Raw genomic sequence first — 20,462 nt, forward strand, 5'->3', positions numbered from 1 at the left:
GTCTGCTCCCCCAAGAGGATCCTAAAGGGCAGGTGTATTTCATTTCCAGATACCCTAATAAGCAGTTTCTTTGCCACCAAGAAAGGTCAGCACTGCTGAAAACAGGCCCTCTGATCGTAGTCCGGCCAAGAGGCAGAGCCACCCAGGGACACAGCCAGAGCGCAGCACCACGCAGTACTAATCCTAGGCTTAGGACCTTACTCAGCCTCGTGCCGGGGACCAGAGAGCTGGAGGTAAAATGCTCCGTATGTATCAGCACACTCTCTTACGAATAGGTGATGTCATAGCAGTTGAAAGCAGCTCACAAAAGCAAACATAAGGACAGAGCAAAACAAAGGAAGGCTGAATACTAGATTTCACAAGATTTGCTCCATAAATGGCACACGAACAGCCTGTTACCGAAACTGAAAAAACACTGGGCAGTAGACTCCAGGCAGCAGACCCAAAGCATCTTGTAAAAACCTGGGAAACACCCATTTCAAAACGATCCGTATCCTTTATTCTTATGGCCCAAAAGAAGAATTTGTGTTTAGTACTTTTGTTGTTTTTTTTTTTTTTTTGCTGGCAGTTACAATCCTGGATTTGTCTCCAGGGCAGGACTGTGTGAACAGCGGGCAGGGAGCACGAGGCTGGGGGGGACCAAGATGCTGACCATGAGGTCCCCTCGTAGGGGGTCCAGGAGAATTCAGCGTGTGGAATGCCCAACAGGAAGCTCCATGGTCTTTAGATTAGGGCCCCAACCCCACGCCAGCCGCCTGCACTCAGTTCCACAAAAACCACAGTGTAGGAGAAGGGAAGCTAAAAATATTTCATCCTGGTCTTATCTGATCCTTCCTACAGAGTCTAGGTCACCCAAAGCAAGGACATTGGCAGAAACATCACCCCATTCAGCGGTGTGGATAATCAGTGTGTGTGTGTGTGTTTGTGTGTGTGTGTGTGTCCAGAGAGCGGGTGTTATGAATGTGCAATGTGGATGAATATAAATTTCCTCCCCTTTTTAGTCTCAAGGTATATTCCAAAGGGAGCCAATGTCAAGTGCCCTGAAGGCCTTAGACCTGTTTGCTCCAAGGGGATCCATGAGAGCACGGGTCTCCTACAGAGGACTTGTAAATAAGGTTGAGGTGGCAACTTTCATCTTTCTCCCTTCTCCCATTTGAAAATAAGATAATGAAAATGAAAAATTTCAAGAGCCACTTTTTTTGCATTTCTTTTCTTCCATAGTCAGGCCTCGGGCTGCATTTTTTAACAACTTTATTGAGACATAATATATATATATACCAGAAATGTCCCTCATCGAGGGATACAGTTCAGTGATTTTCTTAGCAGATCTCTAATACCCTGCAACCACTACCCTAATCCAGTTTTAGCACATTTCCTCACCCTCATCAGATCCCTCTCGCCTCCTGACAGGGAATCCTCACTTCTACCACCTGTCCCAGGCAACCACTAATGTAACTTCTTGACCCACAGAGTTGCCTTTATTCAACATTTCTCAGGGACCAATTTTAATATAAAAAGGTCACGGGTTCTCTACATGATAGTAATTGCATTTTAGTAATACAAAAGGTAGTCATTTATCTCAGGTTCTGTAAGATTTTTAAATAATTTTTGTTTTGTGCACCACAAAATCTCTACCGACATTTGCAAACTCTGAGTGAGAGAGGTTTTCGGCTTCATCCCTTTGTCCATATATGGAACTGGGCAGCCAGCCTTTAGAACAATCCCACTGTCCTCCCCACAAAGGTAATCTTGGCTCATATATTCCAAATCGCTGGGGAAAATACCACACAATAGTATTTTGAATTAGCACTATGACTCTTGGGGTAACACCTTGAGCCTAAATATCCTTGGTCCAGGGAGTCAGGTAATCATAACGCAGTGCTCACGAGGGAAATCCAATGAGTTCAGCTTCTTACTCTTATCCCTGGCCTCAGCATGTCACCCTGTAGATACTAGTCATTGGCCCCTGGACCCCTTAGGGAGCGAGTAGAGCCCAGGACCTTGAACAGAGGCCATGTACATGTTCTCCCTACACACAGACTGACCCATTATTACTAAATTCAAAAGAAAAAAAAATGTGTAGTATAAAAAAGCAGAACTTAATTGCCATGTCATGGCACTGCATGAACAACAGATTTAAAGCCCAATGGTATTTTGAGAAAAGAAGGCAAATAAAAAGCAAGTCTTACATGTGACTGTAAAAGCATTTTAATATCTGTTGGGGATAGTGCATATTATAGCATGAAGCCGTGGTACTTGGCATTTCTGCACAAAGCCAGCTGGAACGCCGCCGTCAGCGTTCCTCAGCACACAGGCCTCACATCCTGCCTCTTCCCAAGAATGAAACATAAACTATGTATTATTAGTTCATATTCTGCTTCATTCCAGAAAATGGATTTAAATCCATAAAACGCCTTACGTTCTTTGGCCACCTTTCCTGGCACATGACCCAGAAATGCCAAATCTATTGGTGATCATATTTGACAACCTTTGTTTAGCTCAGCACATATAAATCCTGTATTTTGTGCTAAAGAGAAGTCAGCTTACTTTGGTTCTATCATTTACAGTCCGAGTATTACGTTTCGTATTTGTTTTCTTTCTCCTCTCCCCTGCCCTCTGGAGCCCAGGGGGCTTTTTGACATGGTCCTCCATAAATTGTAAACTCTTATTAGGTTATCATTATAAAAAATCGTGGGTTGAGACAAGAAGCAAGACTTGCTGTCGTCCCGAACTGCAGAGATCCCCGCTGGGGTCTACAAATGGACCCAGCGGGCTAATTATACCTTCTCATTCCTGCATTGCAGTTGTAAAACAACAAATCACCACAAATGTGGCAAAAGGATCATATAAAACGTCCTTCCCTGAAGGATTCTATGTCTGAGGATGCTTCAGCCGGCTGAAACATGGCAAGCCAGAACCCTTAATCTCACCCGTCAAACTAGAGCACCGCAAGACAGGCTGCTCAGAGGGGGCTCAGTATTCAGGGTGAGGTCGCATTAGAAGTGGCTCGGGTGCTGCCCATCCTTTGGTCTGTGCTTCTAGAATTTCACATTTAGGGAGACAAGGGTCATAACACCCAGAAGAACCTCGTGTTGGTAACTTCAGTATCAAGTCTTCTTGTCCTGAGAATGTGGATCAAGTCCTTTCTTCTACAACAGCTACACCAGGGTTGAGTCCGCAGCAGGGATAGGAGTGAAAAGTAATCTTGAAAATTAAAAGCTTTTGTTTTGACAGACGAAGCCAGGAGTCAGGACGTGCAAACTGAGTGAGACAATATGGCGTTCTTGATCATCAAATCGTCAGGTGGTCTTCTCTTTACACTAGTCATCAGGCATTAAGAAGGAGATTAATACCATTTTTAAATGAAGTCAAAGGAAGCAGTAGGATAGGGGGCCATAACATAGGATCCAGAACTATTCTGCACTCAGTTTCGTTGATTTTACAAATATTTAGGGAGCCCCCACTATACAGTAGGCTCTGTGGGACACAGTAGACACAGAGGGATAAATAAGACCAATGTTAGGTTGAATCCCATGAAGTTCACACCTCAGTGGAAGAAAATGGATGCTTCACAAAAATAGGATAACATTTCAGATAGCAGTGAGCATGAACCATGTTGAAAAGAAAATAAAGCAGGATTATGGAATCCTGGCATTGACAGCACGTATGTTCTACGCACGTGGAGGAGGATTTTAATAGGGTGGTGTGACTCCTACACCAAGAATCGGCAAATTACCTACTCAGACCTCTAGTTATCCGCCTGAAAATTCATCCAGGCAGTTCAAATCTTAGAAATGATGAATAGAGGTTACTTTTTCCTGGCCTATTCCTTTAAATAACCCCTTTGAGTTATTTGGTGGTTTCCTTCTCTCTCTGGGCAGCTGAGACTCTCTTCTCAGCCCCTACCACATCTGTTCTTACGGGAGAGTACCCAAGTGCCCTGGGCTTTTCTCCCCAGTGCTTCTTCCCCTCCTGTTGGGAATGGTCTGTGTCAGTTATTACTTTGGAATAACCAACAAATGATCCACATTAAGGCATCAGTGATTCATGATGATTTCATCAGGGCAGAGCATTTGCATGAAACAAAAAGTGTCTCAATAGGAACCACGTTTGCATAGCTTCATTGTTTAAAAGGTACATTTGTATAATTTATCTCTTCCATATCCACCGCAGCCTTAGGAGGTAGGCAATCTTGATGTGTTATTCGGTTCAGAGCATGGGGTAGTAGCTGGCAAGAACAGGATTTGACGAAGCATCTTGGAAACAAGGCTGCCGCGTGAGGACCTGGGCACCGGGAACGACAGGACGTGGATTCTAAGCCCACCCCTGCATTCCCATTTCGTCGGACTCCTGGGGAGCTTTGGCTTTGTCCCCTGAAAAGATCAGGACTGATCTTTTCCACCTGCTCCTCCCGTCCACCCACCCACTGAATTGTCACGAAGAGCAAATGGTACAACATCTATGGGAGAGCTCTGAAAATTCTAAGATGTAAAAATAAGAAATTTTTGTCAAAAGACATTTTAAAAGTGTCTACCGAGAGCTATACTAGGTGCCTGGGAGAGAGACAAGGATAGAACCTGACGTGAGAGTTCCGTCTCATCACGTACCCTTAGCAGCTTGGATACAGCTCCACACCTTCCTTTCTAGTCTCTGCGGTGCAAATTGCATCTCTATTGAGAGCTGAAGCACCAATGAACACTTGGGTCTTAGGTCCTTTCCCAGAAGTCTCAAGGGGACAGAGCTCTTAACAAATGAATATGCGAACTGATTTTGTGGGTTGAAGTCAATGGAATATACAATTAGTAAATACAATGTGATGGTTGGAAGGAAACTAAGACTCACACATCTCTTCCCCTCACAAGTGGTCTTCAGAAAACTTTTATAGTGGGTGAAGTTTGTTTTCAGAATCCTCGTTCCCCTTTATGGCCTGTCCTGGGCACCTGCCTGACTCCGAACTCCAGGCCAGTCCCTGAGGGCCAGGAAATCTCCTCACCACTTCTACCTGCCCCCCACCCTGCTGCCCATTGAAATGCACCTGCTCTGTGTGTCCTTCATAGGATACCTTCCTTCTTAGGATCTTGCTACCATAGCCCTGACCACCGAAAGGACAAGAAAAGTCTGAAAATCAGCCTTTCCTCCCTTCCCAGACAGACTCTATTATGTAGATGAGGCTTTTTAAAAAAAATGTAGGTTAGCCCTTTAATAATACCATAAACACAATCTTTGTAATTAAAATGGAAAATATTAATAAGCACAAAATTTTTAAAAAACCATCCAGCAGTCCCACCATCCATTTGCATTTTTATATCTTTATTTCATTTTAAAATCCTGGGATGTTTAAAGAAATTGAACAAAAATGTATATACAAGGATATAACTAATTACCCACATTTAATGGACTTATATTAAACATAGTTACAGAACCTTTTTCACTTAGCAGTGTCATGAACATTTTACTTTGTTATTGTACCTCTAACCATAATTTTAACATTTGCACATCAAACTTGTAATTTTTTACCAGAAACTATAGTTTTCTAATTTTTCTCTAACATAAAAACTCTGCACTGACTACCCCCACACATAAACGTTCACACTTGCAGGATTACTTCTAAATCCCCCAAAATAAAATTGCTGGATCAAAGATTTTGTGATTTTTTTTTAAGACTTTTGATAGACACATATGCCTTTGGGGACCATTCAATTAATCCATAGTAATAAGCTAATGGAAAAAAATTGTACACCCCATCAACGCAAAGTAGGAGCAGAAGTAGAAGAATTACCAAAACTTTCTAGAACCGCCTCAACTCCCAACTGTCAGGTAGCACCTACTGCCTCCAGGCCTGGGTTGAAGTTGTATGCAGTAACCTTTTTTTTTTCTATTTCTTGAGTTGCCTCTGTTTGCCTACTTTTAATAGTGCTGGTGCTTTCCTGAGTTCATAACGCACAAAGCAATCCCTTTCAAAAAGAGAAGGTCTGTGGGGGAATATACCTGGGTAAGTATCTACAAGGACACAAGGCACATGGGTGTCTTCAGCATATCATGTAGATCTGCAGGCCCTGAATGACACTAACAGGACCCAGCTGACAGGGAAGTTCTTTTTTAACCTAGGAGGGCTACCTGGAAGGGAGAGGGAGGTTTTCTGTTTTCTCTAAGTTCTAGTGCAGTCCTTCTATCCTGTCTCACTCAGCCATGTCTACTGCTAGCAAGACTCTTTACCATCTCTGAAGTAGGACTTGAGACGCTTCAGATAAGGGATGGATGTTCCAGAAATAGAACAAAGTAATAGAAGAACGAACCTGGCCTCAAAGGCAAGGGAGGGTTGAGGGAAAGAGGGGGATTAAGGGGAAGGAAGGAAGAAGAGAGCTGAAGGGACCCTATTTCGTGCAGGGCAGCCCCGGACTGTGTTCGAGGCAAGGCGTTCTAGTCGTGTCTAGTAATAAACTGGTTTGGGAAAATGACAGTCAGCTATTTGTTTGGGCCCCAAACATCCCCTTTTTTGCCTTTTCAAAATTACCAAAATGTTGCGTGACTAAATCTCAACCATGCTTTACCCTCATGGACTCAGTATTAATAAAATAATGGTATATTATAAGGGCACCTGGGTGGCTGGGTCCATTAAGCATCCACTCTTGCTTTTGACTCAGGTCCTGATCTCGTGCCTTATGAGATCAGCCCCAAGTTGGGCTCCAAGCTCAGTGGGAGGCAGCTTGGATATTCTCTCCCTCTGACCCTTCCCACACTCATGCTCTCTATCTCTCAAATCAATCTTAAAAAAAAAAAAAAAGGTTTATTATAAAAAATAATAGGATTATGGCTCAATGCTGAAAATAGCAGTACCTTGATGTTATTTTAAAAGTAGGTTCTCTCAAGCCTATTTTTATGTACTAGAAAGACAGTGTAAATGTAATACCCAAAAGAAACCAGGAACTTAAGGAATTGATAAAATTACCTTGTCAGTGATCTCTAATGTTGTTCTAAAGAAATGAAGGGTCATCCATGAAAATAGCCCCTTCATAAAGTGTTTCTGTCCCAGGTGAACATGATGAAGTTTCTGGATATCCTCTTTGAATGCTTTGTCCATTTTCAAATTTCAGATATGTTATTTAGTCCTTGTTAATACCCACGCTCTTGTGCTCTGGGACACCTGCATGGCTCAGTCTGTTGATCGTCCAACCCTTGGTTTCATTCCAGATCATGATATCAGGGTCATGAGATCAAGCCCTGTGTCAGGCTCTGTGCTCAGCACGGAGTCTGCTTAATATTCTCTCTCTCGGGGCGCTTGGGTGGCAGTGGGTTAAAGCCTCTGCCTTCAGCTCGGGTCATGATTCCAGGGTCCTGGGATCAAGCCCCACATCGGGCTCTCTGCTCAGCAGGGAGCCTGTTTCCTTCTCTCTCTCACTCTGCCTGCCTCTGCCTACTTGTGATCTCTCTCTCTGTCAAATAAATAAATAAATAAAATCTTCAAAAAAAAAAATTCTCTCTCTCCCTCTACCCTTCCCTCTGCACACTTTCTTGTTCTCTCTCTCTCTCTCTCTCTCTCCCCAAAAACTAAATCCTAAAAAAATAAACTACCATGGACCTGTGGTTAAGAACATGAGCTCTAGCTAGAATCATATTTGTTTGATCTGAATTCTAGTTTCACCTTTTACTAGCTATATAACTCTGAAAAAATTTTTCTTTTCTTTTTTTTTTTTTTTGTAAGATTTTATTTATTTATTTGACAGACAGAAACTGCAAGTAGGCGGAGAGGCAGGCAGAGAGAGGAGGAAGCAGGCTCCCTGCTGAGCAGAAAGCCTGATGTGGGGCTCGATCCCAGGACCCTGGGATCATGACCTGAGCTGAAGGCAGAGGCTTTAACCCACTGAGCCACCCAGCTGCCCCTGGACAAATTTCTTACACTCAGAGATTCAGTTTTCTCATCTATCAAATGAAGATAATAGAAATTCCTAGCTCATATGGTTGTTTTGCAGATTAAATGAGAAGCCATATGTAGAGCCTCTCCTAGGAGCCTCGTAAATGTTATTGTTGCCCTTATCACCACCATCATTTCTGGACATCAAAGAGACACACATTCTCCCAAAATCCTACATAAGATCTATGAAACATAAACCACCTAGCTGAAGGAAACCATAATGAAAAATTTTAATAACATTAACATTGTCTTTGTTATCACCAGAACAAAGAATTCTGAAATATAACAGTATTTGCTGTGCATTTACGAACTTCCAAAACCATGCTAAGTTGTGTTGCAGTACTTTTGATCATTGTCATGGCTATATAAATGAGGATTTTTATTTTCCCTATTTTATATATCAGAGGCTTGAAGAGAGGTTATCCCAAGGCCACACTGCCAGCGTACGGCAAATGGGAGGAGAACTAGGTCTTACTCCTTAGCTCAGGCTCCTTACTACTCTAACTAGAGACATTGTGCAGTCCATGGGAATCAGGACCAGCATTCTTCAGTAATGACCATGGTTAACCACAGAGTAACATGGAACCAGGTGACCAAAGGAACTCCTGACAATGACCTCAGCTTGCTTATGTGTCTCAATGCCAAGCAGAACCGCTGATTCACACGAACTCACTGGGACCTACGCAGTATTATGGTCAGCATCAAGCTGCCTGTTCATCGCTTGACCAGATCAGGAGACTTTTCTCAAGTCAGCCAACCTAAGCCCCTTAGTTTTTCAGGCACACACTGGAACTTCCACTGCGATGATCTGCATGAACCTTTTAATTTGGGGAAGGAAATAAGGACTCCCAAAGTCAAAGCACCAAACCTGCTTAACATACATAATCTAGTCCACTCCAGAACCATGTTAATCCAAGTCTCAAGAGACCACCAGGGCAGAACATCACTTCTTTGCTTTACACCCAGCTCGTTGGCTTGGGGCTTTTTTCAGGGTCAAGTGTGGGAGTCGGGAGAGTGATGAAGCGATTGAATAGAATGAGCCCCATCTCAGACAGAGTTCTCTGAGATGCTCAGGTGTTTTTATTGACCTCAGAGATTTAGAACCAGGGATTTTAGAAAATTTTAGCAAATCTCATGAAGCTAGAGGTTTGGACAAGGAAGGGGAACCTTAGACCCTCTCCTGGATGTTCATGATCATCATACTGAAAAATCAATCACCCCATCATGGAGGTGTTTAAGACTGGAGTGTTATTTTCTTTTGAAAACACGGATCAAATTACACTTTGGAAGTCCGATCAAATGGCACTGTTGGTTTGTGTTTATCCTCTTCTCTGTTTTGTGTCCCCTGGAAAATAAGCCCCTATTATTTTTCTTCTAATTAGAATTCATCTCTGAATTTAAAATCTACCAGGATATCTTTTTTTTTTTTTTTTAAGATTTTATTTATTTGACGGAGAGCAGGCAAGCAAGCACGCACAAGTAGGGGAGTGGAGGAGGGAGAAGCAGACTCCCCGCTGAACAGGGAGCCTGACACAGGGCTCAATCCCAGGACCCCTGGATCACGACCTGAGCCAAAGGCAGATGTTTAACTGCATGAGCCATCCAGGCGCCCTTAAAATCTACCGGGATTTCAAATACATGCTAGGAAAACCAAGTCCCAGGGTACTCTTGCACAGTGCAAACATTCAAGTTAATATAAGCAGAACAAAAAGTTACTTGGTAACAACAGCAACAACAAAAAAATGGTGTCAGGGCTATTTCATATGTTATCCAGGCTAATCTATGAGAGGTGCCATTGTCCTTACACAGACGAAGACACAAAGGCTCTGAGCGGATCTCAGTCTAGTTGGGGGAGCTTTAAAAATACTGCTGTCCAGGGACAGGTCAGTTGAGTGTCCAACTCTTGATTTTGGCTCAGGTCATGATCTCAGAATTGTGGGATTGAAACTTGCGTCGGGCTCTATGCTGGGCATGGAGACTGCTGAGGCTTCTCTCTCCCCCTTCACACCTCCCCATCCCCCAAATAAATAAATAGAATAAGTAAGTAAATAAATAAAATTAAAAAAAAAAACCCACCAGTGTTCAGACCAATGAAGCAGAAACTTGGGTGGGGTTAGAAAGCTGGTATTTTTCAGAAGTTGCCCTGGTGCTTGATTTGCAGTTGGGGATAAAAATGACTAGAAGCAGGTGTTCTGATCTGCCAACACGAGTCCTCTGGAGCTTTTTGCTTACCTCCGTTTTCTTCTCTTCTAAAAATAGGCCATGTCACCGTCTCTATTTCTTTTTTCTCTCTCTTTCAGGAGCAGCTTTTATGGGCAGAAATCTCATTTAAGTGCTTTACCCTTTTTCTGTTTTTACAACTCCTGACTGGTCATTAATCAATCAAACACCAGTAATTCCTTGATCCCTTGAACTTTGCTTGGAAGTCAAATAAGGATTCTTTTGAGATGAACCAGCAGAGTGTGTGAGGCAGTGTGGTTTTTGTATTTACTTGGGTAAATGTCACAACTAAAGACAAAACCTTGTTCAAAGTCTTCCGTGACAGAAGAACTAGTACTTCGACTATTTCTGTTCGAATTCTAAAAGAGCCAGGAACACAGTGCCTAAAAGAGAGGAGTAAGAGAGGAACAGGTGCATCATGCAGCAGAGATGCCTGCCTTTCAGTGAGATAAGAGCCTTAGAAACCAACACATCTCCAGTGTCGTTTTATGCCTTAGGTGACATGGAATTTTTAAAATAAAAAATGTCTTTGATTTTTAAGAATAATTTTATGTTCTATCACATTTTAAAATGCATAGGATCATAAAGTAAGTCTTTAAAGGATGTGATAGCTTCCTAAAAGTTGAGAATTATCACATTAGGTCAGAATTCCTTACCACTTGTTGATTGTTTGGGGCTCTGGTGCTGTTTGTTGTATTATAAAAATAGCTAATAATACTGAACACTCCTTAGCTGCCAGGCCCTCGTCTGAGTGCTGTTCATGTTAACACATTTCTTTTAAAGCCCTATGAAGTAGGTAAGCTTCTTACCTGGCAAGGTGACAGAGCCAGAATTCAACTAAAGTAAATTTCCTTCCTGCTTTGGCCTTTCGTAGCATCTATCCTGGAATGAAGTTTAAAGATAGTAAAACATTAGTGCACCTCGGTAGCTCAGTCAGTTGAGTGTCCAAGTCTTGGTTTTGGCTCAGGTGATGATCTCATGGGTCCCAGGATGGAGCCCAAGGGCTCTGCACTCAGCAGAGAGTCTGCTTGAAGACTCTCTCCCTCTGCCCCCTCGCCAATCCATGTGCTCACTCGAGCTAAAATAAACCTTAAAAAAAAAAGTAATAAGAGCATTGTGTAACTTGAGAGTGGGAAGACATTATAGTTAGGCAGGCCTGGCCCCTCCACCAAGCCCACCTAAGTGGTTCTGTGAGTAAAATAACCCCGGTATCTGAGGGCATCACTGTTTCTAAGAGAAATCAGCTGCTTCCCCAAAACAAACATCTGTTCCTTTCAGCAGGGCTGCCCAAACAGTGGGCATTTGGAACAATAGCCATTCCCATGCCTTAGAGCCATGGTTCTGAAACACTGGTGTCAAGAAGACTCACCCAAGGCACTTACTGAAATGCATATCCCTGTATCCTTTCTTCTGAGAGTCTGATTAAGTGGGTGAGAATGAAGCCCCAGATCTTATAACCAGGCTCTTCCAGTATTCCCCATGCCAGTTGTGTGTGAACTTGACATTACATGCACTGTTTGCCAGTAGTCATCACTGTCTCATGTGTACCCATGGCTTTACTCATATAAATGGATGACTGGTCCAACTAACTTCAAGTAAATTATTTCGCCAACATTTCTCTCTTTGGAAAAGTAACAGACTCTGGGTGGTATGGTTTAATTTCATAAATACTGTCACAATTTGATCAATGGCAGTATCTTCAGCTCTAGAAACCCTCCTAGGATCTTTGAAGATTTCATTTAGGCCATTCTTTAAAATGAGGAGATAATGTCACTAATCAAGTCTAATGAAGAAGGCTGCTCTTGTTCCAACTCCTATGGAAAAAAAAAAAAGAGAGAGAGAGAAATACCAAAATCATACATGTGAATTTAACATTTTGATGTGCTATGTGTACCACCCAAACAATAAACTTAGAGTCTTAGAGATATTCTAATCTAAATCCTTTATTTTAGATAAAGAAACTAGAACCTAAAAAAAAAACACTGAAGTGTCTTGTCCAAGAACACTCAGATAGAAGAGCTAAAACTGTCTCCTTAATGAAGCTCCGTACCCCCCGGTCTGTCTACTGTCAGGAATTCACAGGTGCTGGGGAAACAGCGAAGCCTCCGCAAACAGGCTAGATCCCAATTAAAATCACCATCAGTGTCAGCTCCTAAGCACACTGCCTGGGAGTTGAACACCTGCCCCCCCCCAAATATGCTAAAAGTCAAGAACAAATCATCTGGGATGAAACCCTTGCTCTAGATCGTAAACCTGATGTGTGACCTGTAGGAATATAATAAGTATCCTTTTTACAGAAGGGACATTTAAATCTGTATGTAGCTACAAAGTTTGAGAAATTCAGGAGAAAAAAAAATTTCTGGAGGAAAGGGGAGTGTGCTGACCTCTTTTGCTCATTGACCAGATGTCTTGGCCAAGGTTACACACAGGAAACTCTTAAGACAGGTCTGCCGAGAACAGTTATGTCCTGATTCTGTGATGTATGGTTTAGCTCCAGCCATGCTGTCTCCCAGTCGAATCTTCCCCATTACTGATGTTTTTTTTTTTAAGATTTTATTTATTTTTTGACAGAGAGAGAGACACAGTGAGAGAGGGAACACAAGCAGGGGGAGTGGGAGAGGGAGAAGCAGGCTTCTGAAAGCTGAGCAGGGAGCCCGATGTGGGACTGGATCCCAGGACCCTGGGATCATGACCTGAGCAGAAGGCAGATGCTTAACAACTAAGCCACCCAGGCACCCCTCTCCCTACTTACTGATTTTTAGTCAAAGGTACTAGGCAGCAGAATGAAAAGTCTAAGGCTATGACTGAGTCTAAGGCTATGGCTAATTCAAAATTTATTAGAGTTCAAGGTGAGAGTTAAAAGGAAAAATTCCTACTAGAAATCTGACCTAAGGTGTATACGTAGGAAGATATATATATATATATATGTAATATATATGTAATTTATGTAATATATGTAATATAATATGTAATTATCAACATGTCTTACTTTGTGCCAATCACATGGGAAATCTGATTTGCATGTGTTTGTTTAATGAGCCAAGTTCTGCACAGGATTACGACACCCCCCTTCCCCCTGAAACCACAGCAGTAGTTATTTCTTGGATTTTACTTTGAGGAATGGCATATGAGTGTCTTTTGCCTTGTTCAACAGTAAGCAGGTTATGGGCTTAGCGTTCAGGGTAAGGCTTGGCAGTGCCTGACATATGGTGTGTGATGTGTTGCTCTTTGCGTGAAGCAGCAAAGCAGTGATAGAAGGTAATTTGGGGAGATTCCATCATACTTTATTTGAAAAACAGCATTGTCTCTGCTGGAGCTAAGGTTAATGGTTTGGATTTGCTTGTGTCTCTATCATTTTCGCATAGCTTTTGAATTAAAACAGACAAAAGGCCTGATGTCGAACGCAGGTAAATAAAGCCTACCAGATGCCGAAGGCCCCAAACAGGTTTCATTTATGTGACAAACTGGTTACTTTGGCTGTTAATTCTGTAGGGAAGCCAGAGAAAGGCATTTGAAAACAGGAGCCTGTTATTACAAGAATTCCCCTTGGATATTCACAACAGGCTATTGAAAAACCGAGGGAGGGGGACATCCCTGCAGATCTGGCAAAAAGTCTAATCTGGGTGTTTAGGGTCCCCGAGGCTCAGGAATCTTTGATGTTATGCCTCATTCCCTTCTGGTTAAGCGGCAGAAACCTCCAGAAAGTCTAGAGGTTGAGCGGAGATGGGGCACCCTGGAAGTCCAATGTGCCCTGTAGCCCATGCCGGGGGTGGGGGGGTGGGGGGGGTGGGGGGGGTGGTAGGCAGGTGTGGCCCGGCACCAGGCCACCTGCCCCGGCAGCAGAGGGAGGCAGCGCCTCCACCCCGACGGCCCAGCCTACCGAGGCCATCTGTTCGCCACCAGCTGGTGCCGGCCGCCATGTCAGCGCAGAGCAGCGTCTCAGATGTTCCTCTGCAGAAGCTGAGCTCTGAGCTGCTTTCTCCTGCCTTCCACTCTTTCCTTTACTTTCCTTGCTCAGCTGCCTGTCCTTGAAAAAGAAAAGCAGAACTTCATTTTTTTATTATTTTTTTTTTTTTTTTTTGCGACTGCTGCTGCAGCTCCTAATAATTCTTCATAATGAAGTGCAAGAGACCATTAAGATGCGTCTCGCCTGGGCTTTTCCGCACCAGCCTCCCAAACAGCCCTCACGGGGCTGCAGGGCACGATCTGAACACACAGAGCCGCGCACATCCAGGCGGGCGGGCGGGTGAGCAGACACCGACCCCTTCTGCAGTCTTCGCTCCTAGGCAGGAAAGAGCATCCTGCAAGCCCCTGTGTCTGGGTTTCCGAGCGGAAGGATCAGGCCCATCTGAAATGAGGAAGGGAAAACCAGTCTTCCTGGGAGTGGCAGTGTGGTAAGGAGGGAGAACGGGCTCGGGAATGGAATCATTTTGGTTTAAAAAAGCCTGGATCTATTGGCCTGTCCAAGAGGTGCTCCCAAATCACAAAAGGGAACAGGAGCATCTTTAAGGCTGATAAGGGGGATTAAATGAGAACACACGTGTAGTACGTGTCGAATAGTGCCTGGTACAGAGGAAGCAGTGTTTGCCTTAGTTTAATTATAGAACGGTAAGTAAAACCTGCTTTTCCACTGCAAAGGTCAGGATTAATGAGATGGAGCCTTCCATGTTGACTGACTTCCTTTCCAAAAAAGGGGGTGGGGTGGGGGTACTGCTTCTGCAGTATCCTCTGAGCAGCCTAAATAACCTACTTGCCAGGGTAAAGCACAAAAATCTAGAGGCTGATAAAAGCTCACAGGCCTTATGGATCATCTCCACTGGGGATTTACCAAAGGTTAATGGTAGCAACAGACTAGCAACAGAGGGGGAGAAGTAGTTCCAACATCCCTCAAGCCCATGCGTGCTCACAGCGTCTGGGGAACCTCCAGATGACCAGAGCAGGTGGCATGATAATACCTTCCCGTGATATCATACCTGCCGTTACTGGCTCTGCAATTGTGAGTTCAATTGGACAAGCTCTTCACATCTTCTATAAACCTTCTGTGCAAGGTCTTCTGCCAAGGTAGCTGAGAGGACCTCGATGTTATTAATGAGAAAGTTATATAGAAAAGAAACAGAGTATCTTGCAAGTTCTGTTTACCAGCTCGATAAGGGGAGCTGTATCAGATCCTGCCTCCGCTTTTAGTAAACTGATCTAGCCTGCATTACATGGTCTTTGCAAAACAGGAAAAAAAGAGCTACTCTTACCTTGCTCCAAGAAACATGAGCATTTCACATGTTGTATTTCAGGCTAACAATACCCTGAAATGGGCGTCCCTATCCCATTTCACACATTAAAAAACTGAAACTTAGAGAAATTAAGTAATCTGCCTGGGGTCACACATTCCATTATGACAGCAGGACCCCCACATGATTCTGACGTCGATGGGCTACGATCCCTCTGAAAAATGTGACCCTGCGAGATCAAGATGAGAGAGACCTGTGGTACCTGTGGGTCAAGAACTTGACCAAGATCCTCTGGTCAATAACACAGCTGACACCAAACCTTTGGCTTCTGATGCCTCGATCCCATCGTCCTGACCACAGAACCGGGGCTTCAGAGAACAGCAAAACCCTCTCCTGGTCCCTGGGTTTCCACTGGGGGATTGGATCCTAGAGTACATGGCTGACGCTTCCAGCGCTCCACAGCCCACTTTAAAATACTGAGTGACACTGTCTTTTTCTTTTTCCTCCACAGACACATTTGCAAGCAAAGTGGCGGCCACCCAGGACCAGTATGCAGACGCGTCCATAGGTAATGTCACCGGCAGCAACGCGGTGAACGTCTTCCTGGGAATCGGCGTGGCCTGGTCCATCGCTGCCATCTACCATGCAGCCAACGGGGAACAGTTCAAAGTGTCCCCTGGCACACTAGCTTTCTCTGTCACTCTCTTCACCATTTTTGCTTTCATCAACGTGGGGGTGCTGCTGTATCGGCGGAGGCCGGAAATCGGAGGTGAGCTGGGTGGGCCCCGGACTGCCAAGCTCCTCACATCCTGCCTCTTCGTGCTCCTGTGGCTCTTGTACATTTTCTTCTCCTCCCTGGAGGCCTACTGCCACATAAAAGGCTTCTAAAGGAACAATCAGATATAGTAAATTTATATATATATATACGTATATATATACATAAAATATTATGTATAATGAACAGAGGAAACTGACATTTGTCATGTTCACTTACCTGCTGATGGAATCCAGCTTCAAGAGCATACTCTGTACTAGGGCCGGAGTGAGAAACCATCACCTCCCATTCCCAGGGGCATCATCACATTGAACAAAGGCATGGAGGCAGGGGCGTCTTTGCAGCTCAGTCTAGAAGGACTGTGTTCTCTCCAGGATCATAAATCGTTAAGTCTTTGATTTTGTTTTCTGTTTCTGCTTGTTTTTGGTGGGGGCTGGGAGGTGGCTGACGTTCGATTTTGTGTTGTTTCGTTGGGAGGGTCAAGGTTTTCGTTTCGCTTGTGGGAGGTGATGACCAATCTATATGCAAATGGGTTTTTGGTAAAGAAAATTGAAATCCTTATAATTACTCTCTCCAAACACTTTTAAAAAATTATTTTGGATTCGGAAAGGATATGGGCATGGAAGCAGCAGCATGTCTTCACTAGATTGCTAAATTCTGCACTCATCTCTGGAACATGAGCAGAAGTAGAGCTGCCTCCCAGGAGAAGTGTGGGAGCCAGAATGCAGCCAGGAGAAGTGATGGTTCTAGATACAGTCTGGTGTTTCAAGATATGATGCCTGGCACTCTTGTTCAACAGGTACAGGAATGATGTGCCTCGATTCCCAAGAACGTGCAAAATCATTTATTTATCTCTTTAGCTCTGGACTGTACTTAGCAAGGCCCTTATTCTGGTTTTCCAGCCTGGCTAAGCCCCCGGATCCCCACCCCAACCCTCCTCCTGCCCACCACCTCTCATGCAAACAGGAATAACCCCACTCAAAAAGCACATCATTCTTTTCCATCTGCATCTCTGTGTCCCAGTCCCATGTTCGCTGTCACCTGGGATCATCTTTAATTTTAATTTCAAAAGCATCTGTGGCTTGCACAATCCTGTTCCAGCCATGACTGAACATTGGCTCCTTCTTCATGTGCCTGTTTGGGAATGTTGTTGTGATACCTGTTACACAGTGCATGGATGAAAAACAAAATAAGCGTATCTGTGTATATATATAGTATAGTGTATACTGTTCTCCCATTCAGCAATGTTGACTGGACATTGAAGACATAAGTGAGTTTTCTTTTCACCTGAGTTGTAACTTCTGTGTTGTTATTGAGTTTGATTATACTAGAGATAAAAGGAGAAAATGGCTTATTGTTCATGGACCTGCACATTCATTTCTAAGAAGCAATAACAGTTCGCTGGGAAGTTAAAGCTATTGAGAGGACAGTAGGCAAACTACCAAGTATCTTCACGGGAAATTAGCCATGTGGAATACACCAGAGGCCTCTAAGCAGTCACCTGTTGACGATTCTGGAAGGCCAAGGAGAGAAGTGTAGATCAGTGGCTGGATTTGATGTGCCCAGGCTTTGAGAGCCTCCATTAACATGACACCCCTGCCCCCAAAGTATTTATTTCACTTCTGCTCTGTCTGGCACAGAGGGTAGATAGTGGCTTGTTTGTTTTATTTTTTTATGTAAAAGGCTATTTTGAGCCCCGTTTCTTTCACCACCCAGACTCCTCTGACTGTGTCTGCAATTCCTGAGCAGGAACGGAGCCAGGGAGACCAACTGGCCTTTGCACGTGCATCTTCTGTACTTAATGATGAAGGAGTAAGCAATTAAATGAGATTAGTGCCTCCCAACAGGATGGCGCTGGGAGGTTTTTCAGCCTGGAAAAGGAATGGCTCTTTCTATTTCAAAATACCAAAGAGCATGGATAAACCCAACATTCCAAAGTAGTGAAGCCAGTGAGGAGGACAGATGGAATGACATTGGTCCCATCTCAGAGACGTCTCTCTCTAAAAAGAATCTAAATCAGAGACACCACTGGACCTCTGTATTGATTCAAAGATACTTAAGAGATAAAAGCTGTTCAGTTATTTCCTCTTCTTCTACTCAGTAATCATGATCATTCATTTAATAAACATTTGGTGACTGGATGAATAATTAAATGCTGGTTACTACTCAAAATGCCAGGTACTGTGCTACTCTTGGGGCCTAAACCATGAACAAGACAGCCCAGATCCCTGCCCTCAGCGGGCTCATGGCTAATGTGATTGCTGTTTCCATGAGTAAAAGTTAGCACAGTCATATGCAAACAGTTTTATCTTGCAAGGGAAAACACAACTACAAAACTCTTAACATAAACACATTGAAATTGTACCAATACAGTTGTCCAGATATCTAAGATTTTTAACTAAGAAGTAAAGCACAGGTTAGGGGAAGCATCCTATATATCCTTGGCTGATCTTGGAGATCTGTACACCTCCCCATTATAAGCCAAGAAAAGCAATCATGTTGGTGATCCAGATGACTGACAAGATCCAATAAACCCCAGTTTTTATCTTTGTTGGTCAACAGTACCTTTCTATGCCCCGTATCTCTACAGCTCCTCATATCTCCAGGAGACTCACCCCATCAGGCCATGGCCCAACACCGTGGGTCTAAGTTTTTTGGGGATACATCTTAACCTTTTTTTTTTTTTTTTTAAGATTTACTAAATGGAAATCTAGCCTAGAAAACACCAAGTAAATATAGTCAAAGGATGTGAGTTGTTTAAACATTAGATTTTTGCACTCAATTTTAGCCATATTTGGAATGTCAATAATCCCATAGCAAATTTTCACAGAGGACTTTCAGAAATTCTTGCCATTGATTTTTAATTTCAAAGCTTTTTGGTTTGTTTGCTTTTTCAAGTTTCATGTTATAGGGAAAATATGATTCTGATTGTTCAGAGTTGTTAATAATTGTAGTTGTGTAAAGTTATTTCATTTTGTTTATTTTGTGTGTATTGTGCACAGCTTTAGGGGGGAAGTGCACGAATTGTGCTGTTCCTTATAAATGGTACACATTATTGACACAAACAAATAAAGTTTCTAATTGTTTCTGATTTAATCACTAGTGATACAGCATAATCTGTATGGAATGTTTCCTCGCATTGTCATCTACTTCATTTTTGTTTTCATGTTTTGAAGAAATAAAGACCAAAAAGGTATTATTGTGTAGTTGGTATCCTCATCCAAAAGGAAGAAAATAGATACCCAATATTCAAACTCTTGCAAATGTCAACCCTTTGATCATACAAGATTTCATTTTTAAGGTCCGAAGAGAGCAGAATGTCAGAATATATGTGTCTGGTAGATGTTTCTCCATTTCGCTAATTGGTTGTTTTTTGGTTTTTTGGTTTTGTTTTTTTTTTTGCATCTTTTAGTACCACTTTATTCTTTCTGCATCCAAGAATATGAACCATAAACATCAGACCACTTTGTAGCAGAATATTACAGCAAATAAATCAATCCCAATGAAGTGATCAGAAGTAAATAGTTGTTTCCTAAGGGATATTTAATCATTTAGTATCATACTATATTCTGCTTGATTCCCAATAGAACTTCCTTGCAATAATTTCTGACTAATTACCTGTTATTGTCTTGATGTATCATATAGTCAATAGTATAGAAAGAGGTGACACCAGAAATCAGCATTTGTGAAAAAAAATGTGACCTCTAGTTTGTGTACTTATTTGTAAGCCCATTGATATCATTGGGTTCAGTTCTTATAATAGAATCTATTCATGGTGTACATGTAAGTGATTTTTATATGATCTTTAAAATCTTCTTTGAATTCATTATGTCCACATATGGTTATGTGTGGCACACTTTCACATGTGAAGGAAATAAGGTCTAATTTAAATATTTTCTTGCATCAATAATTAATGTCTCCTAGTTACCAATCTTCGGTTAAACACAAAATGAGCAGCGGACATTTATTTCTTTAAATACCAAAGACAGTAATTCAATGACCAGAGTAGTCTTGACTGTTTAAGTACTCTTCAACAAAATGTCATGGCTCAATGATTCTCAACATCTTATAAGCTAATTTTAGTTCACAGATAATGATTCAAGCCTGCCACCGGTGAAGACTTCAGAGACCTTCGCTTTCTATACAGCATAAAGACAGTTTTACTTGTTGTTTTCAAAGGAAAAAATGATAAAATATGCTCTTTAAAACCACCTTGCAGGTATTCTGATAGGTGGATTCCATTCACGATGAGAATCCGCCAACACACCTTTCCCTGGGTGGTCTCACGGGTAACAGAAGCACTTTGCCTTTTCCACCCAGGGCTAGGTTC

The 20,462-nt window shown here is 42.7% G+C and overlaps 1 protein-coding gene and 1 long non-coding RNA gene across 17 annotated transcripts in view; one reads left to right on the forward strand and one right to left on the reverse strand.

Annotated features, from left to right (window-relative positions):
• SLC8A1 (solute carrier family 8 member A1) overlaps positions 1 to 19,228 on the forward strand; it is a 377,627-nt gene extending 358,399 nt beyond the window's left edge. For all 15 annotated transcript variants that reach the window (XM_045079185.1, XM_013044990.2, XM_045079186.1 and 12 more), the window contains one exon: positions 15,869 to 19,228. In XM_045079185.1, the coding sequence (XP_044935120.1) occupies positions 15,869 to 16,245 (377 nt within the window). In that variant the 3' untranslated portion in view covers positions 16,246 to 19,228. The remainder of the gene's footprint in view (positions 1 to 15,868) is intronic.
• On the reverse strand, positions 9,959 to 15,869 carry LOC106003627. 2 transcript variants are annotated; one of them, XR_006606479.1, is made up of 4 exons: positions 14,013 to 15,869; positions 11,515 to 11,946; positions 10,942 to 11,014; positions 9,959 to 10,515 (listed from the first exon to the last, which is right to left on the reverse strand). It is a non-coding gene; the product is annotated as an uncharacterized LOC106003627 (long non-coding RNA). The 2 variants fall into 2 exon arrangements; XR_001176215.2 differs by having other exon boundaries at positions 10,942 to 11,946.
• Positions 19,229 to 20,462: the final 1,234 nt, after the last annotated feature.

This window comes from Mustela putorius, unplaced genomic scaffold, assembly GCF_011764305.1.
Source record: "Mustela putorius furo isolate JIRA1106 unplaced genomic scaffold, ASM1176430v1.1 tig00000281_pilon_pilon_pilon, whole genome shotgun sequence".
In the NCBI taxonomy this organism is placed as follows: Eukaryota; Metazoa; Chordata; class Mammalia; order Carnivora; family Mustelidae; genus Mustela; species Mustela putorius.